The following is a 27,341-nucleotide window of genomic DNA, read 5'->3' on the forward strand; positions in this document are numbered from 1 at the left end:
GTTTGAAAAGTATTATCCTGATTGTTGTTCCCTCTTCACAATGGAATGATTATCGAGTGTTCAGATGGATTTTACGCAGGCGAATCTGACACCGACAGGACACAGGCATTTGGAGTGCGCTGCTGGCTGAGGGGAGACGGACACATAGAGACTCCTAATGGGCCCACCGTGGGGACACAGACCTGACAGCGCCCTCTCGCCGCCCTTGTCCACTTTTAGTCAGACCCCAGCCACGGCCCCAGGCAGCCTCTTCCCGGCACTATAGGCCACATTGCCATTTATACAGTGTCATGTTCATGGGTCACCCTAGGGTGTTCCTGGGTCCTGAGGACTCACCCACTCTGGCAGTTTCTCTGGCAGAGGGACACGCCGGGACTGGCACAGCTGAGGGCTCAGGAGGAGGAAGGTCATCTGTCCTCCACCCAGGGTCAGTGAGTGTCCCTGTGAGCCTGGCTGCAAGGGCCTCCTAGGACATCCTGGGGTTTGGGACCACATGCTGAGAGAGGAAGCTTCTGGAACACCCAGAGAAAACTCTCATGCCTGTGCATTGAGTGCATCCCTAGAGGGAGGAGAAGGGGCATCTCTCAAATCCTAACCCATACCCTATGACGTTGTCCAGGAGAACAACCCCGAACCTCACAGACAGAGAAGACATGGTTTGAGTTTTGGGGAGGCGGGTGGTGGAGTGACTGGAGCATCCTGGGGACCCGGGACCAGACCAGATCCACAGCCCAGGCTGCCCAGCGCAGCCCCTCTGCCCCTCCTCCCACCCAGATCTGGTTACTCTGCAGGGCCCCCACCTCTCCTGCAGGGGGCTTCATGTTCGGTGCAAAGTAGTAAGAGTGAAACATTCATATAATCAAACTAACCCCCACTACCTTGCTGGTCATCCCTGGGTGCCCTATGCACCCCCACAATTGGGGTAGGGGGCAAGACGAGAATGCAGAGCCCTTCCATCTGGGGATGAAGGGGAGCTGAGACACCTGCATCCTTGTGACCCCCAGGAGCAGAGTCTGGGCAAGCCCCTCATCTGGTCTCTTCTCATGTTCCCTGAGTGGGGTCTGGGTGGCTGTAGAGGATTGGCAGGGTGCTCTCCCCACACATGTGGGACAAGGACTCTGGGAGCCCTGTCCTCACTCTTCCCTGGGTCTGTCCCAGGTTCCCAGCCTGGGGCCCAGATGAGCTGCCTTAAGCCCAGCTGACATCAGGCCCCGTGAGAAGGGAACTGCCTCCTGCATTTGCAGCAAGTGCATCGGGGCAGCTCTGCATCTGGGGGGTTCCTGCAGGTCCTGGCAGAGCCCCAGGGCCCTGACCCGTGCAGGGAGCCGGGTGTGAGCTGGGATGAGAAGGAGGCCAGGAGAGCAGCTGCCACATGCCTGGGGGAATGCCCTGACCCATCGTTCCATGATGCAAAGGGCCATCCTTTGAATCCTGCATTGCCCACAGGTGTAAAGATGCTGGGACCTGGGAGGGCACAAAGGTAGGAAATCCCTTGGGTTCAGGAACCTGACAGAGGCAGGTGTCTCATGGCCACTGGGGAGGATGATGTGGGGCATGGGGGGCCAGTGAAAGTCAGGAACAGGGGCTGAGGACGGGCTTACAGCAGCTGGAATAAGCCGCACAGCACTGGGGGTGCAGGGGTCTCTGGGTCTGATTGTTAAGGTCGATGGGTGCTCAGAGCCCCACGGCCAGGTGGGGAGAAAGCAAATGTTGCTCCTTGAAACTGGCGGGGAAGGGAGTAGCTACACCTCCTGGGTGAAGGTCACAGGCAAGTGAGTGTGGCTGAGTCCCAAGGTGAGCCCTGGGATGGAAACTTTACCCACAATGCCCTGCTCATTTAGTGGTGACTCAGGGAGGTTTGTTTCCAGAAGATAGCCGCAATGGCTACTTTTCGACTTTCTCTGAGGTTTAACTGACCGCAGTGTCACCAGGCTGATGTTGTCCTGGGAGCGAACCCCCTAAGCATTACTAGGCATGTGACCCCACAGCAGCCTGTCCCGTGAGGACAGCGGGACCCTGCTACCAACAGACCGGGAGCCCTGGCCAGCACAAGGTCCCTCACAGCAGCACCCTGACACCTTCACTGTGCCCAGGGCTGGGACCGTTTCACTCCTCCTGGGAAGGTGAAGCCTGTCCCTGGGGTTGGAACTGGGTCGGTCACCGTGAGTTCCCAGCAGGACTCACACGGGGAAAGCGGGTTTACAAGTGGCAATGGGGACCCTGACACACGGCTGGCAGGCCTGGGTAGCCATCAGAGAACAAAGACAGACAGGTTCCCCAATTGGTGCCACCACGTGGGTCACTCTGCCTTCTATCCTCATCATCCATCAGTTGGGTCTGGTGTGTGGACACTGGAAACTGGCCAGGGAAATGGGCAAGGTGGTTCCAGTCTCAACAATGAGCAGCTCTGACCCCCAACATTTTTAATGTTCCACGAAATCTCAGTTCTGAGGAGAGCCACACCCCCTCCCATCTGTGAGGAACAGTCTGAAATGACGTATTCCTGGGAAAGGGAGGAGGCAGCAGAAAGTCCGAAGTATGGCCTCCTTTCCCAGCAGGACTCACACGGGGAAAGCGGGTTTAAAAGTGGCAATGGGGACCCTGCCCACATCCCCTGGGCGCCTCTGCTTCCCCTGCCCCTCCCTCAGGTGATGACAGTCCCAGAGGACCAGCACCTGGGCCTGGGGCCCCACAATCCATGATGCATCCCCTTCTGGTTTTCTTTCCAAAGTGCTTCCCCCAGTGATCTTGAAGTCATGACTGAGGATCCCTACTCACAAGGTCCTGGTCACAGGTGGTACTGTCACTGTCACTGTCCCCTTCTGTGTCCAGGAAGCTGGGATCAGAGAACCTGATTCAAAAATCAGATATCTGCTCTCATTCGAATATACACGGGGCCATGGAATTACTTATTCAATGTATGAAACAATGAAGTTCCCATTTACTAGGTAAAGCTTGGTTAAACTTATATGCATAAAAATATACTTATTTTCTGCTGAAAGAGAGAAAATACATTGAAAGACTATTTTTGTGCCTTGGAGGAACACAGATTAATTTCAAATAAGGGAGGAGTCACAGTATAAAAACAAAAATGTCCCGAAATAGGGCTCACGACACTGTGGGACAGTCACTGCTCTGGGCCTGGTCCAGCTCCAGGGAAGATGACCTGAGTGAAAGCAGCAGCTCAGTGCTGACCACACAGACCAGCTGAGGGACACGTGCACCAACTCACCCTGAGGAGTCTGAGGAGGACATGAAAGTGTCCTGAAGTGACAGGGACCCCCCATAACGGAGCACGGGGACAGCTCCTAAGGGAGCAGGTCAGGGAACAGGGCTGTGGGGAGGCAGGATCTGTGTGTGGTGGGACTCAGTCAGCATGTCACACAGTGGTGTGTCTAGGTCTGGGCACCAGGGGGCGTTGAGGGACTGTTCCTGAAGGTTAGGGGTCATCAGAACTGAGACCTGTGACTTGGCACTGCCTCGTGCACTCTGCTCAGGGCACACAGCTGTGACCTTACCATGCCCCGAGTCTCACACAGGCTCACCCCTAACCCCCCTGAAATTCCCAGGCACAGGTTTCTGACACAGGGCTCAGGGAGGGATCAGAAATCAGTGGTAAGGTGCTGGGGGCAGCGGGGGAAGGGAGATCTATTTGCATGAGTGGGCCCTCCCTCTCTCAGAGTATGAAGAGGGGAAGGGAGAGGTGTGGGGGAAGCTCTGCTTCAGCTGTGGGGCCACAGAAGGCAGGACTCAGGGATGGACTCCACCATGGCCTGGTCCCCTCTCCTGCTCACCCTCCTGACTCACTGCACAGGTGACTGGATAAGGGGACAGGGGAGGAGACCTTGAGAGGATGCCTGGGTATCTTCTTCCTGCTCCTGTCTCTGGGCCCGGAATCACCATCTCTGTGTGTCTCTCTCCTCCAGGGTCCTGGGCCCAGGCTGTGCTGACTCAGCCGCCCTCAGTGTCGGGGAACCTAGGACAGAGGGTCACCATCACCTGCACTGGAAGCAGCACCAACATTGGGCGTGGTGGTCATGTGTACTGGCTCCAACAGGCCCCAGGAAAACCCCCTAGAATCGTCATCTATGATACTAGCAGTAGACCCTCTGTGATTCCTGTCCGATTCTCTGGATCCAGGTCTGGCAGCTCAGCCACCCTGACCATCACTGGGCTCCAGGCTGAGGACGAGGCCGACTATTACTGCACAGCATGGGACAGTAGTAGCAGTGGTCCCACAGTGCTGCAGGGCCGTGGGGAAGTGAGACAAAAACCTGCTGTCCCCTGCAGTGCAGTTCCCCGGGGCAGTCCCCACTCGTCTGAGAAGACAGCTGCTTTCTCGGTTTGGCTGGCCTGAACTCAAGTCTGAGACCCACCACAGGGGACTGTGACAGGAACATGTGTCTCATCCTTTGAACGCTGCCTCTGAGACCTGTCTGTGGCAGCAACACAGTGAGCAGTTTTTTCAAACGAGGGGAAGGTCGTGTGTGTCAGGGGGAGGCTGTGGTGGGAACAGAGTCCCTGATGGGTCAGCAAGAACCAGGGACACGGAACCCGTCTGTGTCCGAGTCAGTGCACATCAGGAAGGCCCAGAGTGTGTGCTGTCGCCAACATGTCCCCTCTCAGCCTCCACCCTGCCCATCACTCAGGATAGATACACCCTGTGTGGCTCATGATCCATTCCTGGAATCAGGTTTGGCAGCTCAGGGTCCCTGACCCTCACTGGGCTGAGAGCTGAGGACAAGGCTGTCTCTCACAGCCACCCTGTGATCCTCTGTGGCCTCTGTGCTCACACAGAGCTGAAAGCCTGTGGGACCTGAGACCAGGAGAAGCTTGTTCTCATCTGCTGGAAGGGGACATCCCAGCATGTGCCACTCAGGACTCCTGTGGCTTCTACTTCTGGTGCCGCCACCCTGGGCCAGGTTCTTCCAGGGCAGCCCCTGGGGAATAGGTGTGCCTCCCCCACCCCCTGTCCTCCCAGCACCTCACACAGCCCCTTCCTGGACAACAGGTCTCAGACAGAACAGGAAGTCAGCTCCCCATCAGCTGGGGACACAGAGTGGCTCTGCTCTGAAGCCCAGGTGCTGGAATGGGGGCACCATCTCTGGTCACTTCAGACCCAAACTCTGACTGGGTGTCCTGCATCTCTGTCAGTGACCACCGACTTCTTTCCTGGATGTTCCAGAGCTGCCACCCTCTCATTGGCCCTCACTGTGAACCCCTGTCCCTGTAGCCTCCAGGGAGAGGCCTCTGTCCTGGCTGGACCAGCCCCGTAGCACCTCTGGCTGTGGCCCACATTTGGGGCTGGGGAATGACCACGTGTCTGTACCCATCAATGCAAAGATCCAACCATGGGTTTCTTCTTTTTTACCCGCATTGTGAATACTACCTGAGTGATGCTGAATGACAACGCAGGTGAAGTCACATTGGACAGTTCCTGATCTTTGTGGGAATGTGCCCCTCCTACCTCAGTAGCTGAGAGCTGAGTGTGGGGCTCAGCCATGTGTGTGAGGAGGGAGTGTGAGTTTCTGCACTGCAAATGTGCCTGCTGTTCACACTGTGTGTGTTTTTATTAGGAATGTATTTCAAAATTTGATCAAAGGCTTTCTGAATCTACTGAGGTCATATGATTTTATCCTTTGATCTATTAATAGGATGTATTTTATTCGTGGCTTGTTGATATGGAACCTACGTTGGATATCTGGAAGAAATCAGCTGTGCCAATGCTGTATCTATTTACTGCTTTGATTTTGGAATTTCTCTGTTAGCATTTTTTAAAATTTTAATAGGTCTTTTTTTTAGATTTTATTTATTTATTTTCAGAGAGAGAAGGGAGGGAGAAAGAGAGAGAGAGAGAAACATCAATGTACGGTTGCTAGGGGTCATGGCCTGCAATCCAGGCATGTACCCTGGCTAGGAATCAAACCTGCGACATTTTGGATCGCAGCCCGCGCTCAATCCACTGAGCTATGCCAGCCAGGGCTTTCTGTTAGCATTTTGATTAGAACATTTGCATTAAGAATTTGCATTATTTTCTGAAATTTTCCCTTTTTTTTATTTTCCCTGTCAGGTTTCCTTTCTCCGTAATACCTGCTTGCTGTAAGAATTAGGAAAGCTTCCATTTGCTCAATGTTTGGAAATAAATACACATATGTATCAAACACATTTGAAACATCCAGTCTCTGAAGGAGTTAGTGTTTTTGCACAACTAACTGTACCGTATGCTCTTTTTGTGAAGTAGTTCCATTTTAATGTGTTTTATTTTTTCTAAGGAAATTGTTCATTTTATTCAGCTGCCTGAAACCATTTCTTATCTTCCTAGAAAAATCTGCATATTATCTATTTTTAATAATTTTTTCATTTTCATAGTATCTTCATAGCATTTTTAATTTTTTACATTATTAATTTTCACCCCAAATCTAGAAAGTGGTTGTTCTCATCTGTCATCTGAACTTGAATTCCATGTGCCAGTTACAGCTACTGTTGTGATGTCTCCTTCAGGTGTACTTGCATTTAGTGTGACGGGGAGATGCTGTTTCTCATGTGCTTTTTCATTTTCTCATACATGGCAGAGTTCTCAATTTCTCACTCTTGATTTGTTTTCTTCTTAACTCATGGTAAATTCTCTACCAGTATTTTAGCAAAGAAGTATGAAGAGATTTAAAAAATCCACATACTAGTGGAATCTCACTGTGGCCCAAATCTGAGAACACTTTCTTCACTCACCCACATATCAACCTAAAGGTCAGTAGCACTCACACAAGCCTCTATGATGAAGTTTTATGGTTCAGGGACTCCACTGGAGCCCCAAGGAGGAACCCTGCCCCCTCCAGGGGCACCGTAGTGACAGCATCAGGGCCAGCCTGGGCAACACCACTCTGGGACATGAACTATAATACTGACATTGACCCTCAGAGGTGGAAACTGAGAGGGAAAATGTGAAGAAACCGTCTCCGTGTGGACAGAAATGTAAAGACTGTGTCCTCCCTCAGTGCCCAGAGCCCCATAAGCTGCAGAGACTGCAGCGGGTACCGTGAGGTGCAGCCTCTAGTCTGGTGCTCGCCCCCATGAAGGGGCTGAGGGAATTCTAGGAAAAGTGGGTCTTTGGGAGACAGAACTTGATATTCTGGACCCTAACAAAGTGACCTTGCTGTCACCACCTCCCCTGTCCCTGTGTTACAGAACACACAAGGGGGGGCCTGGGACGATATACTATTATTAAAAGAAGGCCCCGGTCCGTTATGTCCGTTGCCCTAGGAAAGACATCTCTCAATGCCAGAGATTCGTGAAAAGGAAAGAAAATGTTTATTTAATGCTATACTAACTTAAAGTAGTGACCTAATGACTTCACCAAAATCCCAAAGTCCCTAAAAACACCCACAAACACACAGCCCTTCCTTCCTTCCCCGCTTTGCCCAGTCCAGAGTACCGTATCTCAGGAAAGGAAGTAGAAGTCCATGACTTAGGTAGTCCTCTGGTTCTTCCCAGTTAGAACTCCATCTCCACTGGGAGACCTCCCTGGATTCCCGGCACCCTCGGCTGAGCCACCAGGATCTCTGCTAAAACCAGGTGGTGGTTCCCCCTTCTAAAGCTGTGGGGGTCCCGACTCTGCCAGGCATGTGGTTCTCCCTCTCTCAGGGCTGCGGGAGTCTCCACTCCGTCAAGGCCGTGTGGTTTCTCCCCCAGTGGCTGCCATGTCTGGGTTTAAATCCCCCGTGCCAATCTTCTTCTGCAGCCTCATTTCTGACTCCTCCTACACTTGGGCACACTTGCCCTCAATCTGCTGTCTTCTCCAGCTTTTCTGGTCGCCATCGGGGGTCTGGGCAGGTGTCACCCCATGTCATGGAGCAAATCTTCTCCCAGCTCCCACGCAGGCGCTGTAACTCAGGGGACCTGCCTCCCAGGTCCCATCTTGGGGGGAAGGTCCCTTTCCATCCCCCTGGCCTTGAGCATGGCCATAGCTATTTAGCATATCTAAGTGACCAGCCAAAGGCTATAGGTATGCTAAATGACCATGCCATGGATTAGCTGCAAAGCTGCCCTGCATGTTCTTGCTCTGTGTGCCCCTTCTCCAACTCACACCTGTGGGGGAAGGGGTGAAGACATCTTAAAATCTCCTGGACACCTTGAGTTCTGGACCCCATTTCAAATGCCTATTTGGGGTCCCCCCTCTTGGCTGCACCCTGTAACACTATCACTAGTTTTCCAACATTCTGAGGTATAACTGACCCCTGTGTCACCAGGCTGATTTCGTCCTGGGAGGGAAACCCCTGGGCATTACCAGGCATGTGACCCCACAGCAGCCTGCCCCTTGAGGACAACGGGACCCTGCTACCAACAGACTGGGAGCCCTGGCCTGCACCAGATCCCTCACAGCAGCACCCTGACACCTTCCCTGTGCCCAGGGAGGGGACTGTCTCACTCCTCGTGGGAAGGTGAAGCCTGTCCCTGGGGTTGGAACTGGGTCTGTCACAGGCTGACACATGGCTGGCAGGCCTGGGTAGCCATCAGAGAACAAAGACAGACAGTTTCCTCAACTGGTCCCACCATGTGGGTCACTCTGCCTTCCGCCCTCATCATCGGTCAGTTGGGTCTGGTGTGTGGACACTGGAAACTGGCCAGGGAAACAGGCAAGGTGGTTCCAGTCTCAGCAAGGAGCAGCTGTGACCCCCGACCTTTTTAGTGTTCCACAAAATGTCAGTTCTGAGGAGAGCCACACCCCCTCCCATCTGTGAGGAACAGTCTGAAATGACGTATTCCTGGGAAAGGGAGGAGGCAGCAGGAAGTCCGAAGTATGGCCTCCTTTCCCAGCGGGACTGACACGGGGAAAGCAGGTTTACAAGTGGCAATGGGGACCCTGCCCACATCCCCTGGGCGCCTCTGCTTCCCCTGCCCCTCCCTCAGGGAGGACAGTCCCAGAGGACCAGCACCTGGCCCTGGGGCCCCACAATCCATGATGCATCCCCTTCTGGGTTTCTTTCCAAACTGCTTCCCCCGGTGACCTTGAAGTCACATCTGAGGATCCCTACTCACAAGGTCCTGGTGACAGGTGGTACTGTCACCGTCACTGTCCCCTTCTGTGTCCAGGAAGCTGGGATCAGAGAACCTGATTCAAAAAATCAGATATCTGCTCTCATTCCAATATACACGGGACCATGGGAATTACTTATTCAATGTATGGAACAATGAAGTTCCCACTTACTAGGTAAAGCATGGTTAAACTTATATGCATAAAAATATACTTATTGTCTACTGAAAGACAGAAAATACATTGAAAGATTATTTTTGTGCCTTGGAGAAATGCAGATTAATTTCTAACAAGGTAGGAATCACAGTGTAAAATAAAAGTGCCCTGAAAACAGGGCTCACGCCGCCGTGGGACAGTCACTGCTCTGGGCCTGGTCCTGCTCCAGGGAAGACGACCTGAGTGAAAGCAGCAGCGCGGTGCTGACCAAGGACCAGCCGAGGTACACGTGGAGCAACTCACCCCGAGGAATCTGAGTAGGACATGAAAGAGTCCTGGAGTGATAGGGATCCCCAATAAGGGGGCACCGGGACTGCCCCTAAAGGAGCAGGTCAGGGAACAGGGCTGTGGGAAGACAGGATCTGTCTGCGATGGGCCTCAGTCAGCATGCCACAGAGTGGTGTGTCTAGGTCCGGGCACCAGGGGGTGCTCAGGGACTGTTCCTTTAGGTCTGCGGTCCTCAGAGCTGGGACCTGTGACTTGGCACTGCCTGGTGTCCTCTGCTCAGGTCACAGTTGTTGCCTTGCCATGCCCCGGGTCTCACACAGGCTCACCCCTAACCCCCCTGAAGTCCCCAGACACAGGTACCTGACAGAGGGCCCAGGGGGGGATCAGAAATTGAGGGGTCTCATTTGCATGAGTGGGCCCTCCCTCTCTCAGAGTATGAAGAGGGGAAGGGAGAGATTTGGGGGAAGCTCTGCTTCCGCTGTGAGGCCACAGAAGGCAAGACTCAGGGATGGACTCCACCATGGCCTGGTCCCCTCTCCTGCTCACCCTCCTGGCTCACTGCACAGGTGACTGGATAAGGGGACAGGGGAGGAGACATTGGGAGGACACCTGGGGGTCTTCTTCTTGCTCCTGTCTCTGGACCCAAAATCACCATCTCTGTGTGTCTCCCTCCTCCAGGCTCCTGGGTCCAGGCTGTGCTGACTCAGCCACCCTCAGTGTCTGGGAACCCAGGACAGACTGTCACCATCTCCTGCACTGGAAGCAGCACCAACATCGGGCGTGGTTCCCATGTCGGCTGGCACCAACAGGTCCCAGGAAAACCCCCTAAAACCATCATCCTTAGTACTAGCAGTAGACCCTTGGGGATCCCTGACCGCTTCTCTGGATCCAAGTCTGGCAGCATGGGCACCCTGACCATCACTGGGCTCCAGGCTGAGGACGAGGCCGACTATTACTGCCAGTCCTATGACAGCAGTACCGGAGGTCCCACTATGCTGCGGGGCTGTGGGGAAGTGAGACAAAAACCTGCTGTCCCCTGCAGTGCCGTTCCCCGGGGCAGTCCCCACTCCTCTGAGAAGACAGCTGCTTTCTCGGTTTGGTTGTTCTGAACTCAGATCTGAGACCCACCACAGGGGACTGTGACAGGAACATGTGTCACATCCTTTGAACGCTGCCTCTGAGACCTGTCTGTGGCAGCAACACATTGTGCAGTTTTCTCAAACGAGGGGAAGGTCCTGTGTGTCGTGGGAGGCTGTCCTGGGAACAAAGTCCATGATGGGTCAGCAAGAACCAGGGACAGGGAACTCGTCTGTGTCCGAGTCAGTGCACATCAGGAAGGCCCAGAGTGTGGACTGTCACCAGTATGTCCCTTCTCAGCCTTTCCCCTGCCCATCACTCATGACAGGTCCACCCTGTGTGGTTCACGATCCATTCCCAGAATCAGCTCTGGCAGCTCAGGGTCCCTGACCCTCACTGGCCTGAGAGCTAAGCACAAGGGTGCCTCTCACCGCCACCCTGTGCCAGTATCCTCTGTGCTCACACAGAGCTGCAGGCCTCTGGGACCTGAGGCCAGGAGAAGCTCGTTCTCATCTGCAGGGAGGGAACGTCCCAGCATGTGCCACTCAGGACACCTGTGGCTTCTGGTTCTGTTGCTGCCACAGAAGGCAGGTTCTTCCAGGGCAGCCCCTGGGGAATGGGTGTGCCTCTCCCACCCACTGTCCTCACAGCACCTCACGCAGCCCCTTCCTGGACAACAGGTGTCAGACAAAACAGGAAGTCAGCTCCCCATCAGCTGGGGACACAGAGTGGCTCTGCTCTGAAGCCCAGGTGCTGGAATGGGGGCACCATCTCTGGTCACTTCAGACACAAACTCTGGCTGGGCATCCTGTGTCTGTCAGTGACCACTGACTCCTTTCCTGGGTGTTCCAGAGCTGCCACCCTCTGGTTGGCCCTCACTGTGAACCCCTGTCCCTGTAGCTCCCAGGGAGAGGCCTGTGTCCTGGCTGAACCAGCCCCTCAGCACCTCGGGCTGTGGCCGGCATTTGGTGCTGGAGCATGACCGAATGTGAAAAGTAACCAGTGCTATGATCCAACCATGAATTTTGTCTTGTTTACCTACATTGTTAGTACTTATCGTGTGATGCTGAATGACAACGCAGGTGAAGTCACAGTGGCCAGTTCCCCATCTTTGTGGGAATGTCGTCCTCCCGCCTCAATAGCTGAGAGCTGAGCGTGGGGCTCAGTCGTGTGTGTGAGGAGGGAGTGTGAGTTCCCGCACTGCAAAACGTGCCTGCTGTTCACACTGTGTGTGTTTTTACTATAAGTTACTTTTATACTTTGTTCAAAGGCTTCTTCTGAAGTTATTGAAGTGTTTTGATCTTATCCTCTGGTCTAGTAATATGATGTGCTCTGTGAGAGGGCTGATTAACTGAAACATAAGTTGGACATTGGAGGGAATCAAATGTGATGCTGGTGCGTCCACTTACTGGCCTGCTGTTGGATCTGCGTTAACACTGAAGTTAGAACATTTGGATCATGTGTCACGTTGTTGTCTGTAATTGACCCTTTTCTGCGTTTGTTCTGTCCGGTGCAGGTGTCACTGTTACACCTGCTCTCTGTTGGAATCAGGAAAGCTTCCACTTTTTCAAGGTTTGGAAAAATATGTATGTAGCAGACACTTTTGAAAGATTCCGTTATAAATTTTTTGTGTTGGTGGCAAAAGTCACTTTATTTTACACTTTTTGTGTGGAATACTTCCTTATAATATGTTGTGTATTTTCTAGAGAAAGTATCCTTTTTACTCATCTTTGAAATCCCTTTATCTTCATAGGAAAATGTATATTGTATCTCTTTCGATATAGTTAGTCATTTTCATTTTATCCTCATTTCATTGAAACTTTCTGCATTATCAGTTTCTTCTCCAGAGCCCGTGGTTGCTCTGATCTGCCGTGTGGACGTGAACCCGATGTGCCACCTGGAGCTGCTGGTGGTGACGTCTCCTTCGTCTGCGTTTGTGTTTATTACGATGGGGAGACGCTGTTCCTTATGTGTCTTTTCATTTTCTTTTTACCTGGGAGAACTCTATTTCTCATGCTTGATTCTTTTTGTCTTTATCATTTGGTAAATAGTCTGCCAATATTTTAACAAATAAATATCAAGAGATTTAAAAAATCCACAAACTAGTGGAATCTCACTATAGCCCAAATCGGAGAGCATTTTCACTCTCATGTGAACCTGAAGATCAATGGCACGTGGACAACCCCCTGTCATGAAATCTTAAGGCTCAGGGACTCCACTGGGGCCCCAAGGAGGACCCCTGCCCCTTCCAGAGTCGCCATAGTGACAGCATCAGGGTCAGACTGTGCAACACCACTCTGGGACATGAACTATAATACTGACATTGACCCTCAGAGATGGAAACTGAGACAGAAAATACGAAAAACCCATCTCTGTGTGGACAGAAATGTAAAGACTGTGTCCTCCATCAGTGCCCAGAGTCCCATAAGCTGCAGAGACTGCAGCGGGTACCGTGAGGTGCAGCCTCTAGTCTGGTGCTCGCCCCCATGAAGGGGCTGATGGAATTCCAAAAAGAGTGGGTCTTTGGCAGACGGAACCTGATATCTTGGATCCTTGCAGAATGACCTTGCTGTCACCACCTCCCCTGACCCTGCTTCTCCTTTCCCTGCCTCTGGGATGCGGCTTGCAGCAGGGCCCCATCTTCCAAGTGGTGAATCCTCTACTCTGAAGGCTCTGCCCTAGAAGCTGGTGGATCCTTCCTCCTGAGCTAATGCTCTTCAATGAGAAGGGCCCATCTTGACATCTGCCTGGGGCCTGAGTATTATGTACAAAATGCTCACTGCACTGCAGCCCCTGCATCTCTGAAGCAGCAGAACCACCTCCTCCAGGGCCCACACCCTCATGAAATCTGCACACGGTACCAGTCCGGGATAAATGGCGTCCGAGACCGCAGACTCTGAGTCCTTGGGCACCTCCACCACAGGACCGTTCTCCCTGAAGTGACCAAACTGCTTTGGATTCTCCTAGGAGGAGACAGTGTTTTGTTCAAAAAGCAGCGAGAGAATTCATGATCTTTTTAAGCAGGGAGCACCTGCCTGACATAAGGGGAAAGATCCCTCCGGGTGCCTGGAGCAGGGAGGGCGGTAGGGAAGAGGGTTTCCTGGTCCTAAGTAACCATTCACTGAAAGGCCTGAGGGTCTGGGAGTGTGGGGACTGGGCAGCGCTGACACAGTAAAGCAGAGCTGCCCCCGGGGCACGGGAGCAAGGGGGACCCCCTGCATCCCACTGCGCAGACACTCGGCCCATCTGCACACACAGCACAGCTCATATCTGCCTGTTACTAAACTGACACAGGGAGTAAGAAAATACAGGAAACTTTTGTTTGAAATGTAAACAACTTTTAGGACACCTTAGACAAAATTTTGACAAGAAACATGTGACACAGATGAAGAGAATACTGTAAACTTAAGAATATTGAGTCAATTTCTAAAACCAAGAGGCATTTTACCTTCTTCACTGGGACTTGTGAAGCCCACCAAGGCCATTATCTTTTACCAATTTCAACTAAATTAAATCAGATCTTCTTAAAAACTGTACATGCATCCCATCAACTAAAATGTTTGCTGCCTTCCTCTCCTTTGAACATGCCAGGAAGAAATTTATCTGGAAAGAGCAGTCCACCATCCTCTGTACTCCAGGGGGAACAGGAACTGTGGAGTTCAAACTGAGGGCTGAAGTCACACTCATTTCCTCATAAGGAAAGAACCCTCTCTTCCATATTAGTCAAGATTATGTTTTTATCATGAGTCATTTTATTGTAAATGCAATAACATGTGTTGTTTTCAGCAATATTTCTACAAGTACAAAATCTGGGGAAGGATCCTTCCTCCCGGATGTTGGCAGTTAAATTGTGCACTAAAGGAAGTGTGCGAAGATCCTAACACCTAGTACTCCACCATGTGCCATTATTTAAAAATGCTTTCTGAGCAGAGATGAGGCCATATTATTGTAGGGTGGCCCTTTGAACTCACATAACTGGTGTCCTTATAAGAAAACGACCACGTGAAGTCAGGGAGTCACAGAACAGTCATTCTGCGAAGGTGGAGGCAGAGACTGCAATTGTGCAGGACAGGACAAGGAGCGCCAGACATTTCAGGAAAACCTCTGTTACCCTGGAGGGGCAAGGAGGGACCCCCTGCAGGTGTCAGAGGGTCAGGGCCCGCCATGCACCGTGTGCACGTGCAGCCTGCAGAGCTGCGGGAGGAACGGATGCTGCTGCTGGCTCGGCCTGCAGCTCTGGAGCAGCTCCGGAGGCTGACGTTCCTCTGGTTCTGGGGCGGCCCCTACATGTGCACTGGCTTCTGCCCCTGCACCTGGCACCTGTGGATGTGTAAGTGCTGAAGCTGGAGCCGGCTCTGCCTGCTGGCTGGGGCTGGAGCTCCAAGACAAGAAAAGATCACCCATGTGCCTGCCTTTCCATGTGCCCCCAAAGACCAACCACAGCCTGAGCTTCCAGAGAAGCGTCAGCCCAGGACCCAGCACAGCACATCTTCCCTGCCTGCAGTCCTCCAGGTGGGTGGTCTGAGGCCAGACTTCCCTCCTGATCCAGCACCAGGTCCGGGTTTCCTTTCTGTGTGAGCAGACCTGGCCCCGCCCCACAGGCTCGCAGGCACCCCACTTCCCAGGGACCTCTCACTGTGGGTCTCTGCCTCTGAAAGCTCCAGGTTCTCGAGCCGAGTCCAGGGGAGATGAGCCCAGGGATCCAGGTTGGGGCTGAAGATTCTGGACCATATATAGACTGTGGGAGGGACTGTGGTGAATGGTGTGGGAAGCAACTGGGCTGAGGGTGTTCACCAGCCATCCGGGAATTTTTTATCAAGGACAACCACCCCCAGTGGCCACACTTACCCTGTGCCGCTGAAGCCCTTATTGGTGCTGTGGCCCAGCTGCATGTCACTAGGGCAGGTGGAGAGGTGGCCCATGGATCATTTCCTTCCCCATATCCTGAGGGCACCTCTGCAATGACCATGACCAGGGGCTGATCTGGAGGCCTTCGAGGCCTCCCACGCCCTCCATGGGTTCTTCCTACTGAATTGACTCTCTGCTTCCACAGCAGCTAAGCCCTGTGTCTCCCCATAACTGTACCCCTGGGACAGGAGGTTCCCCACCCCGGCTCAGGATAAACTTTAGTCAGAGGGTGCCCCACACTCCACATCCTGCCTTGTACTGGGGTGTGAAAGTGACCAAGAGGCCAGGCTCTGGTCCCCCTCAGGCTGCATTTGTGTATGGTGGGTGTGGGACCGGCCCACGAGAACTCCTCACCTCCACACACAAGACACAGAGGGGACAGAGGGCTGCCCTGGTGGAATCTGAGTGGTGGCCGAGCCAGAACTGGACCCCCTGAGCCTCTCTGGGTCATCTTTGGGTCCCTCAGGAAAGGATCAGAGGCGTCTTGGCTGACAACAGTTGCAAAGTGTGAGGTCGCTGTCATTGCGTGATCCTGAGGCCAGTGCCTCCCTCCCTGGGGACAAAACAAGTGAACGTGTTGTCTCTGGAGCATCTGCCACCAAGTGAGCTGAGGAGAAGCTTCTCTAGAATGTGGCTGCCCGGTCACCAGGGTGCCAAGTTCTGTGTTGTTCCAAGTTCTGAGCAGCCTCAGGGCTGCTCCCACAGTGCACCCAGTGTGTGGGGACGTGAGACACGACCTCCCTGTGCTCTCAGGGCTGGGCTGTCCCTCACTCAGTCACTACCTGGGACACCTCTAGCCAGGCTCAACACCTTCCTTCTCAACTCTTCTTTCTCAAAAGGGCCTGTGACATGAGGTATATTGTCCCTTATGTCTGCACTTTTTCATGACTCAGACAAGGGATCATTGCCAGAAACTTCTGGGAGCAGTTGGCTTTGTGTGGCTGTCAATGGGATGATGAGTAAACAACTTTTTTTAAAAGATTTTATTTATTTATTTCGAGACAGGGGGGAAGGAAGGGAAAGAGGGAGAGAAAGATGAATGCATGGTTGCCTCTCAGTGCCCACCACCGGGGGACCAGGCCCGAAACCCAGGCATGTGGCCTGACTCAGAATCGACCCTCAGGGTGACCCTTTGGTTCACAACCCCATGCTCAACCCTCTGTGGAACACCGGCCGGGGCAATTTCTTTATTCTGAGAATTCTGGACACAAGTGGCAGGGACTAGAGGGGTGCCCTCCCCAGAGACAAGCCTGAAACCCACACCCTCTCTCCTGGAGGCTGTGTCTGCGGTGGCTTTTCTGTTACTGGGAAGGGTCTGAAAGGAAGAGAGAGAAATGCAGCCCTTCACGGGGATTGGCTGGTCACCAACTCGAGCTTTTCTATCTGCAGCTCAGACCACAGTGCACAGCTCACAGCTGTAGAATGGAAGGATTGTAGGAAATGTGTACGCTCCGCTTCAACCAAGAACAGAAGGCAGTGTGTTCCCCGTGCTTCTCCATCAAGTTTCACCACAATTGCTATAAATAGTTATCACGGTTGTATTTTTAACTCAAATCTTACTCAGGTGACATTTATGTATTATCACATACATGCATTTTAATTTGTGTAGGTGGTCCCTAGTTATAAACTGTTTTAATAAAATCCTATCATAGCAATTAAACTTTTTTCCTGGAACTTTCTGCATGTTTGTCCTCTTTACTCGTAGAGACGTGACACACACAATGCCATAGGGCAAGGTCCCGGGCAACCTTAGACTGTGAACTGGAGGGCAGGCTCCCAGGAGGGATCCCTGCTCACAGTGTGTGGGGACCGAGGGTCCCCTACAGGTGGGATGATGACGGACAAAGGGGCACTCAACATCACACACTAAGGAGGAGCAGGGGGCTTTCTCCCCATAACCGCCCCATCCCTAGAGAGAAGGGGCCCTTTCTCCTCAGTTTTTCTGGGGACCCACAGGGAAGGAGACCTCTAACACCAGGGAGGAAGGAACCCGTGTCCTGCACAGAAGGGGACATGCCTGCCTGGGGCTGGTCACTGCTCTGGACTTGATACTGGCCTAAGGGTTTAAGTAAGAGACAGCATGCTATTCCTCAGCATGGAAATCCCAGGGAGGTGTGGACAGGCTGATCCGGAGGTCTCTGAGAACACCACTAATGTGCCCTGTGGTGATGGGGAAGCCACAAGAGGGGACACTTGGCCTGGCCCTAAGGCAGTTTTCAGTGGACAGAAAGTGGAAGTCAGAGGCTGTCTCTTCTGGGTTCTGGTCACCACACACAATGGAGTCTGGGCCTGGGCACTAGATGGCACTCGGGGGTTGTTCCTGAGGGAACTGGAGTGATTTGAGCTGGGACCAGCCAGTTGAGGTTTAGAGATGTGACTTCCCCAGTGCACAGGTCTCACAAAGCCCCACCTCACAGTCATGCACAGGGTCCTGGGGCAGGGGTAGGTGGTTTGGGCTCAGGGAGGAATGAAATAGTTGAGGAGGTGGGGCGGGGAATCATTTGCATAAATGGGTCCTCCTGTCTCAGAGTACAAAGGGAAGGGAGAGGTTTTGGGAAACCCTGCTTCAGCTGTGGGGCCACAGAAGGCAGGACTCAGGGATGGTCTCCACCATGGCCTGGTCCCCTCTCCTGCTCACCCTCCTGGCTCACTGCACAGGTGACTGCATGTGGGGACAGGGGGTGGCTCCCTGGGCAAACTCATGCTGTACTTTCTTGTTTGTCTCTACACCCATAATCACCATCTCTGTGTGTCTCTCTCCCAGTGTCCTGGGCCCAGTCTGTGTTGACTCAGCCGCCTTCTGTGTCTGGGTACCCAGGACAGACCCTCACCATCTCCTGCACTGGAAGCAGCTCCAACATCGGGGGTTATGATGTGCACTGGTACCAACAGCACCCAGGAAAGTCCCCCAAACTCCTTATCTCTGATAATAGCAAACTAGCCTCAGGGGTCCCTTACCGATTCTCTGGCTCCAAGTCTGGCAGCTCAGCCTCCCTGAGCATCACTGGGCTCCAGGCTGAGGACGAGGCTGATTATTACTGCCAGACCTATGACACCAATGTCAACGGGCGCACAGTGCTGCAGGCCTGTGGGGAAGTGAGACAAGAACCCCTGTGTCACCTGGGAGCTGGCTGAACACTGCAGCCGCTGCAGCTCAGCCTCAGCCTGAGCCCTGTGCCTTCTGCTCATTCTCTGGCTGATGTTTTTGGCCCAGGTTCCCCCAGGGACACTGTCTGGGATTGCAGGATGGTTCTTTCCCTCCTGTCCTCACAGTCACTCACAGCAGCAATTTCCCAGACTGAGTGTCCTAAATGAAACTGAAAGTCCATTTTCCCACACGATGGAGACAGTTGACTTCAAGACTGGTTTGCATTCAGTTTTTCTTGTGATGTTCAAATAAATAAAACATTTTGTTGGGCCCCTGAACCCACCATGGGGCCTGAGCACTGTGTGTGCTGTGCGTGAAGGGTGAGTCAGCGGTTTGCATCTCACTTTATAATGTCCTTCAGTGTAATCACTGCTGAGTGCTTTGTTTTGTCTTCTGATTTTCAATGAGTTTTCTGTAATATATGCCCATGTAAAAGCATACAATTAGAATAGATTGGTGGTTTCCAGAGGTCTGGGGTGAAGGGGTGGCCACATGGGTAATGGCAGTGAAAGGGAACCAACTCCCAGTTGTGAAATGAGTGGTTTGGGGATGTCGTGGACAGCATGGGGACTGGGGCGGGGATGCTGTGGCCGTGTGTATGTGAATGCAGCTGCAGGAGTGGATCCCCAACATTCGCAGCACAAGAAATAATAAACATTGTTACCATGTGTAGTGATGGAAGTTAGGTAGACTCATTTTGCTGATGAATTTGCAATATTTATCAACATAGACTGATGATGTTGTGCAGCTGAAATGAATATAATCTTGTATGTCAATTATATCTCAATTAAAAGTTACAGTAAATAAAATGACATTATGGAATTAAATTGGAATTTCTGTTCAGAGAAACACCTGCATGTGAAAGTTTAACGTATCTTTATCAACAGTCTCCCCAACCTGAGAGCAACCCACAGGCCGTGCGTGGGTGTGTATTACAGCTGTGTGTGGGCTCACCCCAAGCCGGGAGCAGCAGAGAGGTCCTCCAACAAGGGGCTTCCTTTTAAAAGCTGATGTCATTTTTAACATGATTCTAATGATGTCACATTTTGGAAGAGGCAAACGTGTAGGGAGAGTATGAACATGTGTTTTAAATTTGACTATGTGAAAACAAAGCAGGAGCAACTGAATTATTCTGCATGACAGTGTAATGTCTCCTAAATGGCACTACGACGCTGTGAAATGCATTGAAAACTGTGAAACACAATGATAGACCTTAACGTGTGCACTTGACATGCAGGTTAGGAGGCTGAGGGTCCCTTGGTGGAATGCGGAAGGTGACAGGAGCCCATCAGTTTGCATTGAGAAGGCATGAGCCCCTGCCCTCAGGGGAGGGGTGGGGAGAAAAGTTGCTGACTGAAGTACCTGTCACAGTGGGGGACACCAATCAGACTACCAGCAAAGGAATCTGCACATAAAACTGTGCTCAGAGTGACAAAGTGGATTCCCAGGGGGATACAGGTAACAGTGCAGGTGTGGCTGTGCTCTGCACTGTCGTTACATAATCATGTGAGTGGGTGGGCTCGGGTCGGAGCAGGACTACTCTCCTTATTAATGGAAACTGACAGGTATCACCAAGGGGAGGAGGCGTGATGCTCCCGGCAGTGACGTGTCAGAGTTGCCGATGCAAGAATGAACTCAGGCTTGGTTCAGGGGCACGTAGCACTGCATATGAAGATATTTACAGATATGCCTGTTCCTGCACTAGTTCACTCAGGAATATTTGATTGTCCTGTCCATTGAGTGGAATTGCACATGGTGTTGCCCAATGTGATGAGTCTGCCTTTCCCCAGATATTGGCTTCTATAACACTCTACAAAATAACGATGGCTTCTTAGGAGAAATGACTTTAGAGGGAGAGGGAGGAAGGGGGTGGGAGAGAGACAGGGAGACAGAGAAGGAGAGAGACAGTGAGAGACACACACACAGAAGTGGATGTTGTTGTTCCACTTGTTTGCACATTCATCGGTTGCTTCCTGTACGTGTCCTGACCACAGGTCGAACCTACAGCCTTGCCTCATCTCAACACATCTTACTTACTGAGCTACCTGGCCAGGGCCTGATTTATGCTATAACTGCAAATTTGTACCTTGGAACTTCTTCTCTCATTTCTGTCCCACCCTACCTACCTCAGCCTCTGGCAACCACCAATTTCTTCTCTGTATCTTGTGTTTATTAGTTTTTTGTTGTTGTTGTTGATCAGATTACACATATAAATTAGATCATGGTATCTGTCTTGCTCTCTGACTTACTTTTTAAGCATAATGTCCCCAAGATTTATTCATGTTATGTCAAATGACAAGATTTCATTTCTCTCAAAGGCACATTGATACACTGATTTAACATTATATCTTATGAATGACATGATCTTTACCCATTCACCCATGAACAGATACTTAGGTGATTTCCATATGTTGGCTGTTGTATAACAATGCTATCCTGGACCTGGGGTTGCACATGTGTTCAAAGATGTTTTAGTTTTCTCAGATAAATACCCACAAGTGGAATTCTAGATCATAAAGTCGTTCTGGTTTTAGGAATGAAGCCCAAGGAACCACGTGCAACCTGCTGAGCTGCAGAGACCAGCAGGGCTCTTGGGGCTTCAGGCCATGGTGAGGAATGTGGGCTGCAATCAGCAGGGGGCGCTGTGGGACTGTCCTGGACTCCTAACACAGGTGCTCAGCTAGGACCCTTTACTCAATGGAGCCTGGGGCTGGGGGAGGGGCTGGAACTCACTGATTGTTACTCTGGTGAGGGGTCCTCTGTGGCCTGGCAGATCCTCTGAGCAAAGGCCTTTGTGCTCTCTCAGCAGGTGCTTCCTCCCCAGGCTTTTCCTTTCTTTACTTATATTTTTTCCATTATCATTCAGTCCCCCTTAATCACCCCTCCCCCCACAATCACCCTACTCTTGTCCCTGTCCATGAATCCTGTTTCCTTTTTGCTCAGTCTCTCCACCCTCTGACCCTCCCCCCTTAGCTGTCACCCTGTTCTCTATCTCAGAGTCTGTCTTTATTTTCTTATTAGTTCAGTTCGTTCATTGCATTGCACATGTGAGTGAAATCATATGTTCATTGTCTTTCTCTGACTGGCTTATCTCACACAGCATAAAATTTTCCACGTCCATCCATACTGTTGTAAAGGGTAAAACTTTATTTTTATGGCCGAGCTGTATTCCATTGTGTAAATGTCCCATAGTTATTGTATCCACTCATCTGCTGATGGACACTTAGGCTGTTTCCATATCTTGGCAACTGCAAGTAATGGGGAAATGACCATACGGGTGCTTATGTTCCTTCCAATTAGTGTTGGAGGTTCATTCAGATAGTCTGTAAGGTCATGCTACCCTGAATGCACCTGATCTTGTCTGATCCCCGTTATGTTTAAAGGGGTGAGGCCAAACTACATCCTTCTCTGTCTGGGGTGTGAGCTGAGCTCTAGCACCAGGGCTCAGGGAGGGGCTGGGTAGCCCCTGGATGGACACACATTTGCATGGACAGCCCCTCCCCTGGCAGAAGGTGGGGAGAAAAGGAGGCCTGGGCAGCCCAGCCCCACTGTGGGCTCAGGGGCTGTGTGCACCATGGCCTGGACCCCTTTCCTCCTCGTGCTCCTCTCTCACTGCACAGGTAGGGACAGGCCTCGGGGACCAGGGCTCAGTTCCCAAGTTTATTCCCTTCCTGCTCCATCTCCTGAGAAACTTCCCCTGGTTCTGCCGCATCACTGACAGGTGTCTGTGTTTCTGCAGGTTCCCTCTCCCAGCCTGTGCTGACTCAGCCGCCCTCCCTCTCTGCTTCTCTGGGAGCCACAGCCAGACTCACCTGTACCCTCAGCCGTGACATCAGTGTTGTCGACCACCACATATGGTGGTACCAGAAGAAGCCAGGGAGCCCTCCCCGGTACCTCCTGGCATATAAATCGGACTCAGAGAAGCACCAGGGCTCCGGGGTCCCCAGCCGCTTCTCTGGATCCTAAGACACCTCGGCCAATGCAGGGCTCCTGACCATCTCGGGGCTGCAGCCTGAGGACGACGCCCACTATCACTGTGGGAACTGGAACAATGGTGCTTTTCACAGTGACTCACACAGATGGGGACGAGTGACAACAACCTCAGCCTAAAAGAGTTTTGGTTCACAACAAATGAACATTTTAAAATAGCTCTACTATATGCAAACTTTACTTGGAAGTATGTATGGGTTTACAGTGGGTCTAGTCTGAAAGTTTTATTCCATGTTTCTGAAGTCTCAGGAAAACAGAACCAACACAGAATGAATTATTCATGATGTCACTGAAGTGTTACCTGTTTCCCAAGTGCAGTATAACCAGAGCACGTGACACTGCTGTTTCTCTCCTGAAATAAGGAGAGAGCTCTTTTTTCCCAGAGCCTGGGGACCCTCCCAGTGGGGTACTGTCCACCACAGCAGGGACTCTGCTGTCCTGGAGGACACAGCACTGACCTTGTCCTTCCTCCCAGGCTCCTGAGCACAAGGCTGGCTGAAAAGCATTGTGTAGTGCTGACGAGGTGCTAGGAGGTGAGATCCTTGGCACAGACTCAGGCCCAGGAGGAATTCCATGCACAGAGCTGGCCTAGAACCTTTTCTGAGTCCCCAAGCCTTCAGCTAAATCATGTGAAAGGATTATTAAAGGGGCCATTTGTGACCTGTACCCCAGAGATATCTGTTTGGGTCACTATAGGGTGGGGATGCTCTGCTAGTGCTGGGGAAACGCTGAGCCTGCTCCAGGCACGTGGGTGAAGTGGGTCCATGGATGAGATGCTCTCACAGCTGCCACCACTCAGGCCCATGGGGACCCCTGTGAGTGGGGTTTCCTAAACCCACAGGCACTTTGTCCCCTTGTCCTCTCTTAACCCACTAGAGCATGTTAACAGTACTGGCTGTGGACTGGGCTATGGGGCAGCAGGAGTGGGTGCTCCCCCTGTTCCTGTGTCATATCCCCCCCCCCAGTGGGGGGTCTTGATGAGCCCAGACCCAACATGACCTTCTCCTGAACATATGTCAGCAAACACATTGAACATTGCCATGGTAATGGTCCCAAAATCTGAAGTCACATCACTGACGCACTCCACTTTTGGACCTGGGACAAAGGTCCCTGAGAGTCATCCCTCTTCGCCAGCTCCTACTTGGTGCTCACAGCCTCTTTGACCACCTGTGAGGACCAGCCTGATGAGGAGGCTGATTAGCATAGTCACAGGCCTTCATAACCCCCAGCCACAAAGAGCTCCCATGCCACATGGACGTGAAGTGAACATGTGCCCTCCCCTCTCTGGTGACCCATCACTGTCCTGTCCCTGACTGTGACCAACACTGGCTCAGGTTTTGGCTTCTGTTATCACTTGTGCTGTCAACCCAGAGACCTCACGGTCCCACCCCTGTCTGTCTTTATGGTTCAACATAAATGTCCTATTTGCTACGTGGTTTCCTAATGCAAACAAAATCACTGTGGACCTGGTTTCGGAGTTCCTGGTGGCATGACAACAAATACAGGGTTCCCACAACTGTGACCTGGCTTCCCTGGGGCCTCAGCTCCCAGGCAGGGACCCAGAGACCTTGGAGTGTTAGGAAACACTATGTCGTCTGTCATGGCCACACTCGAGAAACGATTCACACGATATTGCAAATTAGATTTGAACAGCTTCACCTATTTATATTTCAGAATACATCACCTTAATCAAAATCACTGGACTAATTGATCTATAAACAATGTGCAGTTCATTTTGAATCTGCAGTCATCTCGACACTGGCTGTAGAATCAGAAGCGAGTGACGACGTGCCCTGTGTGTCTGCTGTGATGTCTGACAGAATGAGAGATGCGTCTGTTTACTTTCCTGTTTGCCGTGACAGCTCTTTACCACTGTAGTTTCAAAGCTCAAAAACACAAATCTGGCCTCAGGGAGACTTTTTGTTAATTTTAGTAAACAGTTTAACTGGGAAATAATAATGAACACACAGTTTGAAAGAAAACAGAGGAGAAAGAAACATTCCCCAACATGCTTTGCCAGACCATGTTTTCCTGTTACTCTAACCAGACAAAAAATTCTCACTCATGATTCTAGCTACTCAGGGGTGAGCTGAACTTGAACTTCATCACTCAGTAAAGACACCTAATGAAAAGGCACAAGGCAAAGCTAGTCTGCTCCCTTGCGCCCCCTGATGGTGAGTGTGGGAACCATGGAGAGCACAGCATAGAACCCCGGCAGCATTAATAGCACTGAATAAAGGTGACTGGATGAGATGGGGGAGAAGAGTTAGCACTGCAGGTGTCCCCTCCCCTCCCTGGTGTCACTAGGGCCAAAGAGTCCAGTGGCGAGTGAGCACAGAAACTCGCCTCAGCCCTGTGCTTCTCTCCCTGAGGTCAGCAGGGACCAGCAGTGGGTGTGTCTGTCACCCTGCTTGAAGGGAACCAGCAATTGACAGCCACTGCCTCCCTGTCCCCAGGAAGGCGTCAGAGCACAGAGAAGTGGAATCAGGGCTCCACCCCTGTGGGGCCAGTGGGAGCTGAACACCCACCCCCTGACCTTCTGTGCTGCAGCTCCGCAGGAGGGGGGCCTGAGGGAGGACAGAGGAGATGGGGCTCAGGGGCTCCTCCTGTGACCCCCCAAAGTCCAGGATCCAGTAAAACCCCACCTGATTTTTCAAGAAGCAGGAAATAAAAGCTTGATGAGAATAGAGAGTGAACTGACACAGACACTGAGAGGACTGTGATGAGGAGACACAGTGACAGACATCAGTCTGGCAGTGACCCTGAAATCCCTCTGAAGGGCAACAGTGAGCATTGTTGGTACAAATGGAAAGGAGAAAACTCAGAATTTAAATAGAAGTCACGAGAACAAACCAAGTGGGAATTATAGAACTAAAAACACAAAATGTAAAATTAAAAAAGAAAACTCTATGCAAGAAATCAGGAATAGGTCAACTTTTTCCATTCATTCATTCATTCATTCATTCATTCATTCAGGAAGTGCCACCATCCTTCTGCAGTTCCATCCACCATGACTGTTTCTGAGAGGACATCACCAGGGGGCGCTGTGGATCTTCTCAGAGGTGCATGGCTGAAACCCACTCCAATGGGTCCATTAGAAAGAGTCCTTTGCCCACTTGCGTGCCCTGAGTTAGACCTGACTGACAGCAGGTGCTTCCTCTCAATGGACAGACTGACAGCTCACGCAACCACTGCGATCTGCTCATAGGAAAGCTAAAAACTCTCCTGGGGACTCAGAATTTGATGGTGTTGTGGGATCATATTTGCATAATGACCCAGCAAACACAGCCCTCCCCCAGGGAGCTGAGGGGGAGATAAAGGGACACCCAGAGAGCAGTGCCAGCCTGAGGCCAGGGACTTTGGAAAGTGTCCACCATGGCCTGGACTCCTGTCCTCCTGCTCCCCCTCCTCACCCTCTGCCCAGGTCCGGGGATGCTTTAGAGACTGCCCTTTGAGGGGGTCCCTCTGCCTTTATTCTTCATTCCTGACATGTGTCTGTTTTCCTTTCAGGGTCCAGGTCTCAGGCTGTGGTGACTCAGGAGCCCTCCCTGACTATGTCCCCAGGATGGACAGTCACTCTCACCTGTGCCTTGAGCAGTGGAGCTGTCACCAGCAGTAATTATCCATACTGGATCCAGCAGAAGTCTGGCCAAGTCCCCGTGACACTGATTTATAATACAAACAGTAAACTCTCCTGGACCCCTGCCCGGTTCTCAGGGTCCCTCCTCGGGGGCAAAGCTGCCCTGACCCTGTCAGGGGCCCAGCCTGAGGACGAGGCCGAGTACTACTGTGTTCTGTGGTACAGTGGCCATCGCCACAGTGACACATGCAGGGGGGAAGTGAGACACAAACCCAGGGCTCAGTGCACCCTCTGCTTCTGCCATCCCCCGTCTACTGCTCGTAGAGGCTGGTCTCACAGGTGGGGACTCAGGAGGGTTGTTCTCTATGGCCCCAGGGGGTGCAATGGGATCCACATTTCTAAGCCATGACAGGATTTAACCCACCATTTTGTGAAGACAAAGGTCTCTTTAAAATAGGAGCCAATGTCACCCACAATTTCACAGGGAATGGGCAGGACAGCAAAGGAAAGGTCATTCCCATGAGGACACACACACACACAGTCAGGTCTGAGGGTGGCTTGGCCGGCTTTTAACAACCAAGACAACTTCACAGTTTGGTGCAAAGAAGCAGAGGACGCAGAGCCGCTGGGAAATGGAGCAGGAGCCCCCGTCCCAGAGGAGGTTCCTTGTGCGTCTTCCTTCTCCAGGCTCTGTGGTGCTTGAGGGCAGGAATGCCTGACCTTTGTTCTGGGTCAAAGCAACTGCCTGCTCCAGACAACTGTTTGCACAGCTGACGGGGGAGCAGACAGCCTGAGTACAGGGCTCACCATTCAAGACGCTCCTTAGAACTGGACCCACGGAGTGCAGCTACAGAATAACTTTGCTTATTTTCATTGTAGCAATTTCTTTGTTGGGTCATCATTCCCAATAGAAATACTTCTCTTCTATCCATGACATTAATTCCTGCCCTATCTCATGAAACCCATTGCTTTTATCCCATGATTTGACACATTGTGGCTTTCTGCAGGAAAGTATGCCCCAGGCTTGCAATGATTTTTTATCCCAAACAAATGCTTGTAGCCTCTCACATTGGCTTTTAATTTTCAGGTTAACATTAGTGATATTATACAGCTATGATATATGAAGAGAAATGTTAGAGTGAAACATAGTGGGAACATAATAAAAA

At 51.7% G+C, this 27,341-nt stretch overlaps 4 gene segments (V, D, J or C); all 4 read left to right on the plus strand.

Moving 5' to 3' along the window:
* Nucleotides 1-3,665: 3,665 nt before the first annotated feature.
* LOC114509440 lies at nt 3,666-4,358 on the plus strand. The segment is given in 2 exon segments: nt 3,666-3,814; nt 3,927-4,358. Coding segments are annotated over 2 exon segments (489 nt in total).
* A 5,589-nt stretch (nt 4,359-9,947) lies between these two features.
* Nucleotides 9,948-11,541, plus strand: LOC114509441. The segment is given in 3 exon segments: nt 9,948-10,038; nt 10,151-10,477; nt 11,450-11,541. Coding segments are annotated over 3 exon segments (477 nt in total).
* Nucleotides 11,542-17,986: 6,445 nt separating this feature from the next.
* Nucleotides 17,987-26,599, plus strand: LOC114509442. The segment is given in 2 exon segments: nt 17,987-18,115; nt 26,106-26,599. Coding segments are annotated over 2 exon segments (537 nt in total).
* LOC114509443 lies at nt 22,014-22,653 on the plus strand. The segment is given in 2 exon segments: nt 22,014-22,225; nt 22,345-22,653. Coding segments are annotated over 2 exon segments (273 nt in total).
* Nucleotides 26,600-27,341: the final 742 nt, after the last annotated feature.

The sequence above is a fragment of the Phyllostomus discolor genome, chromosome 13, assembly GCF_004126475.2.
Source record: "Phyllostomus discolor isolate MPI-MPIP mPhyDis1 chromosome 13, mPhyDis1.pri.v3, whole genome shotgun sequence".
In the NCBI taxonomy this organism is placed as follows: domain Eukaryota; kingdom Metazoa; phylum Chordata; class Mammalia; order Chiroptera; family Phyllostomidae; genus Phyllostomus; species Phyllostomus discolor.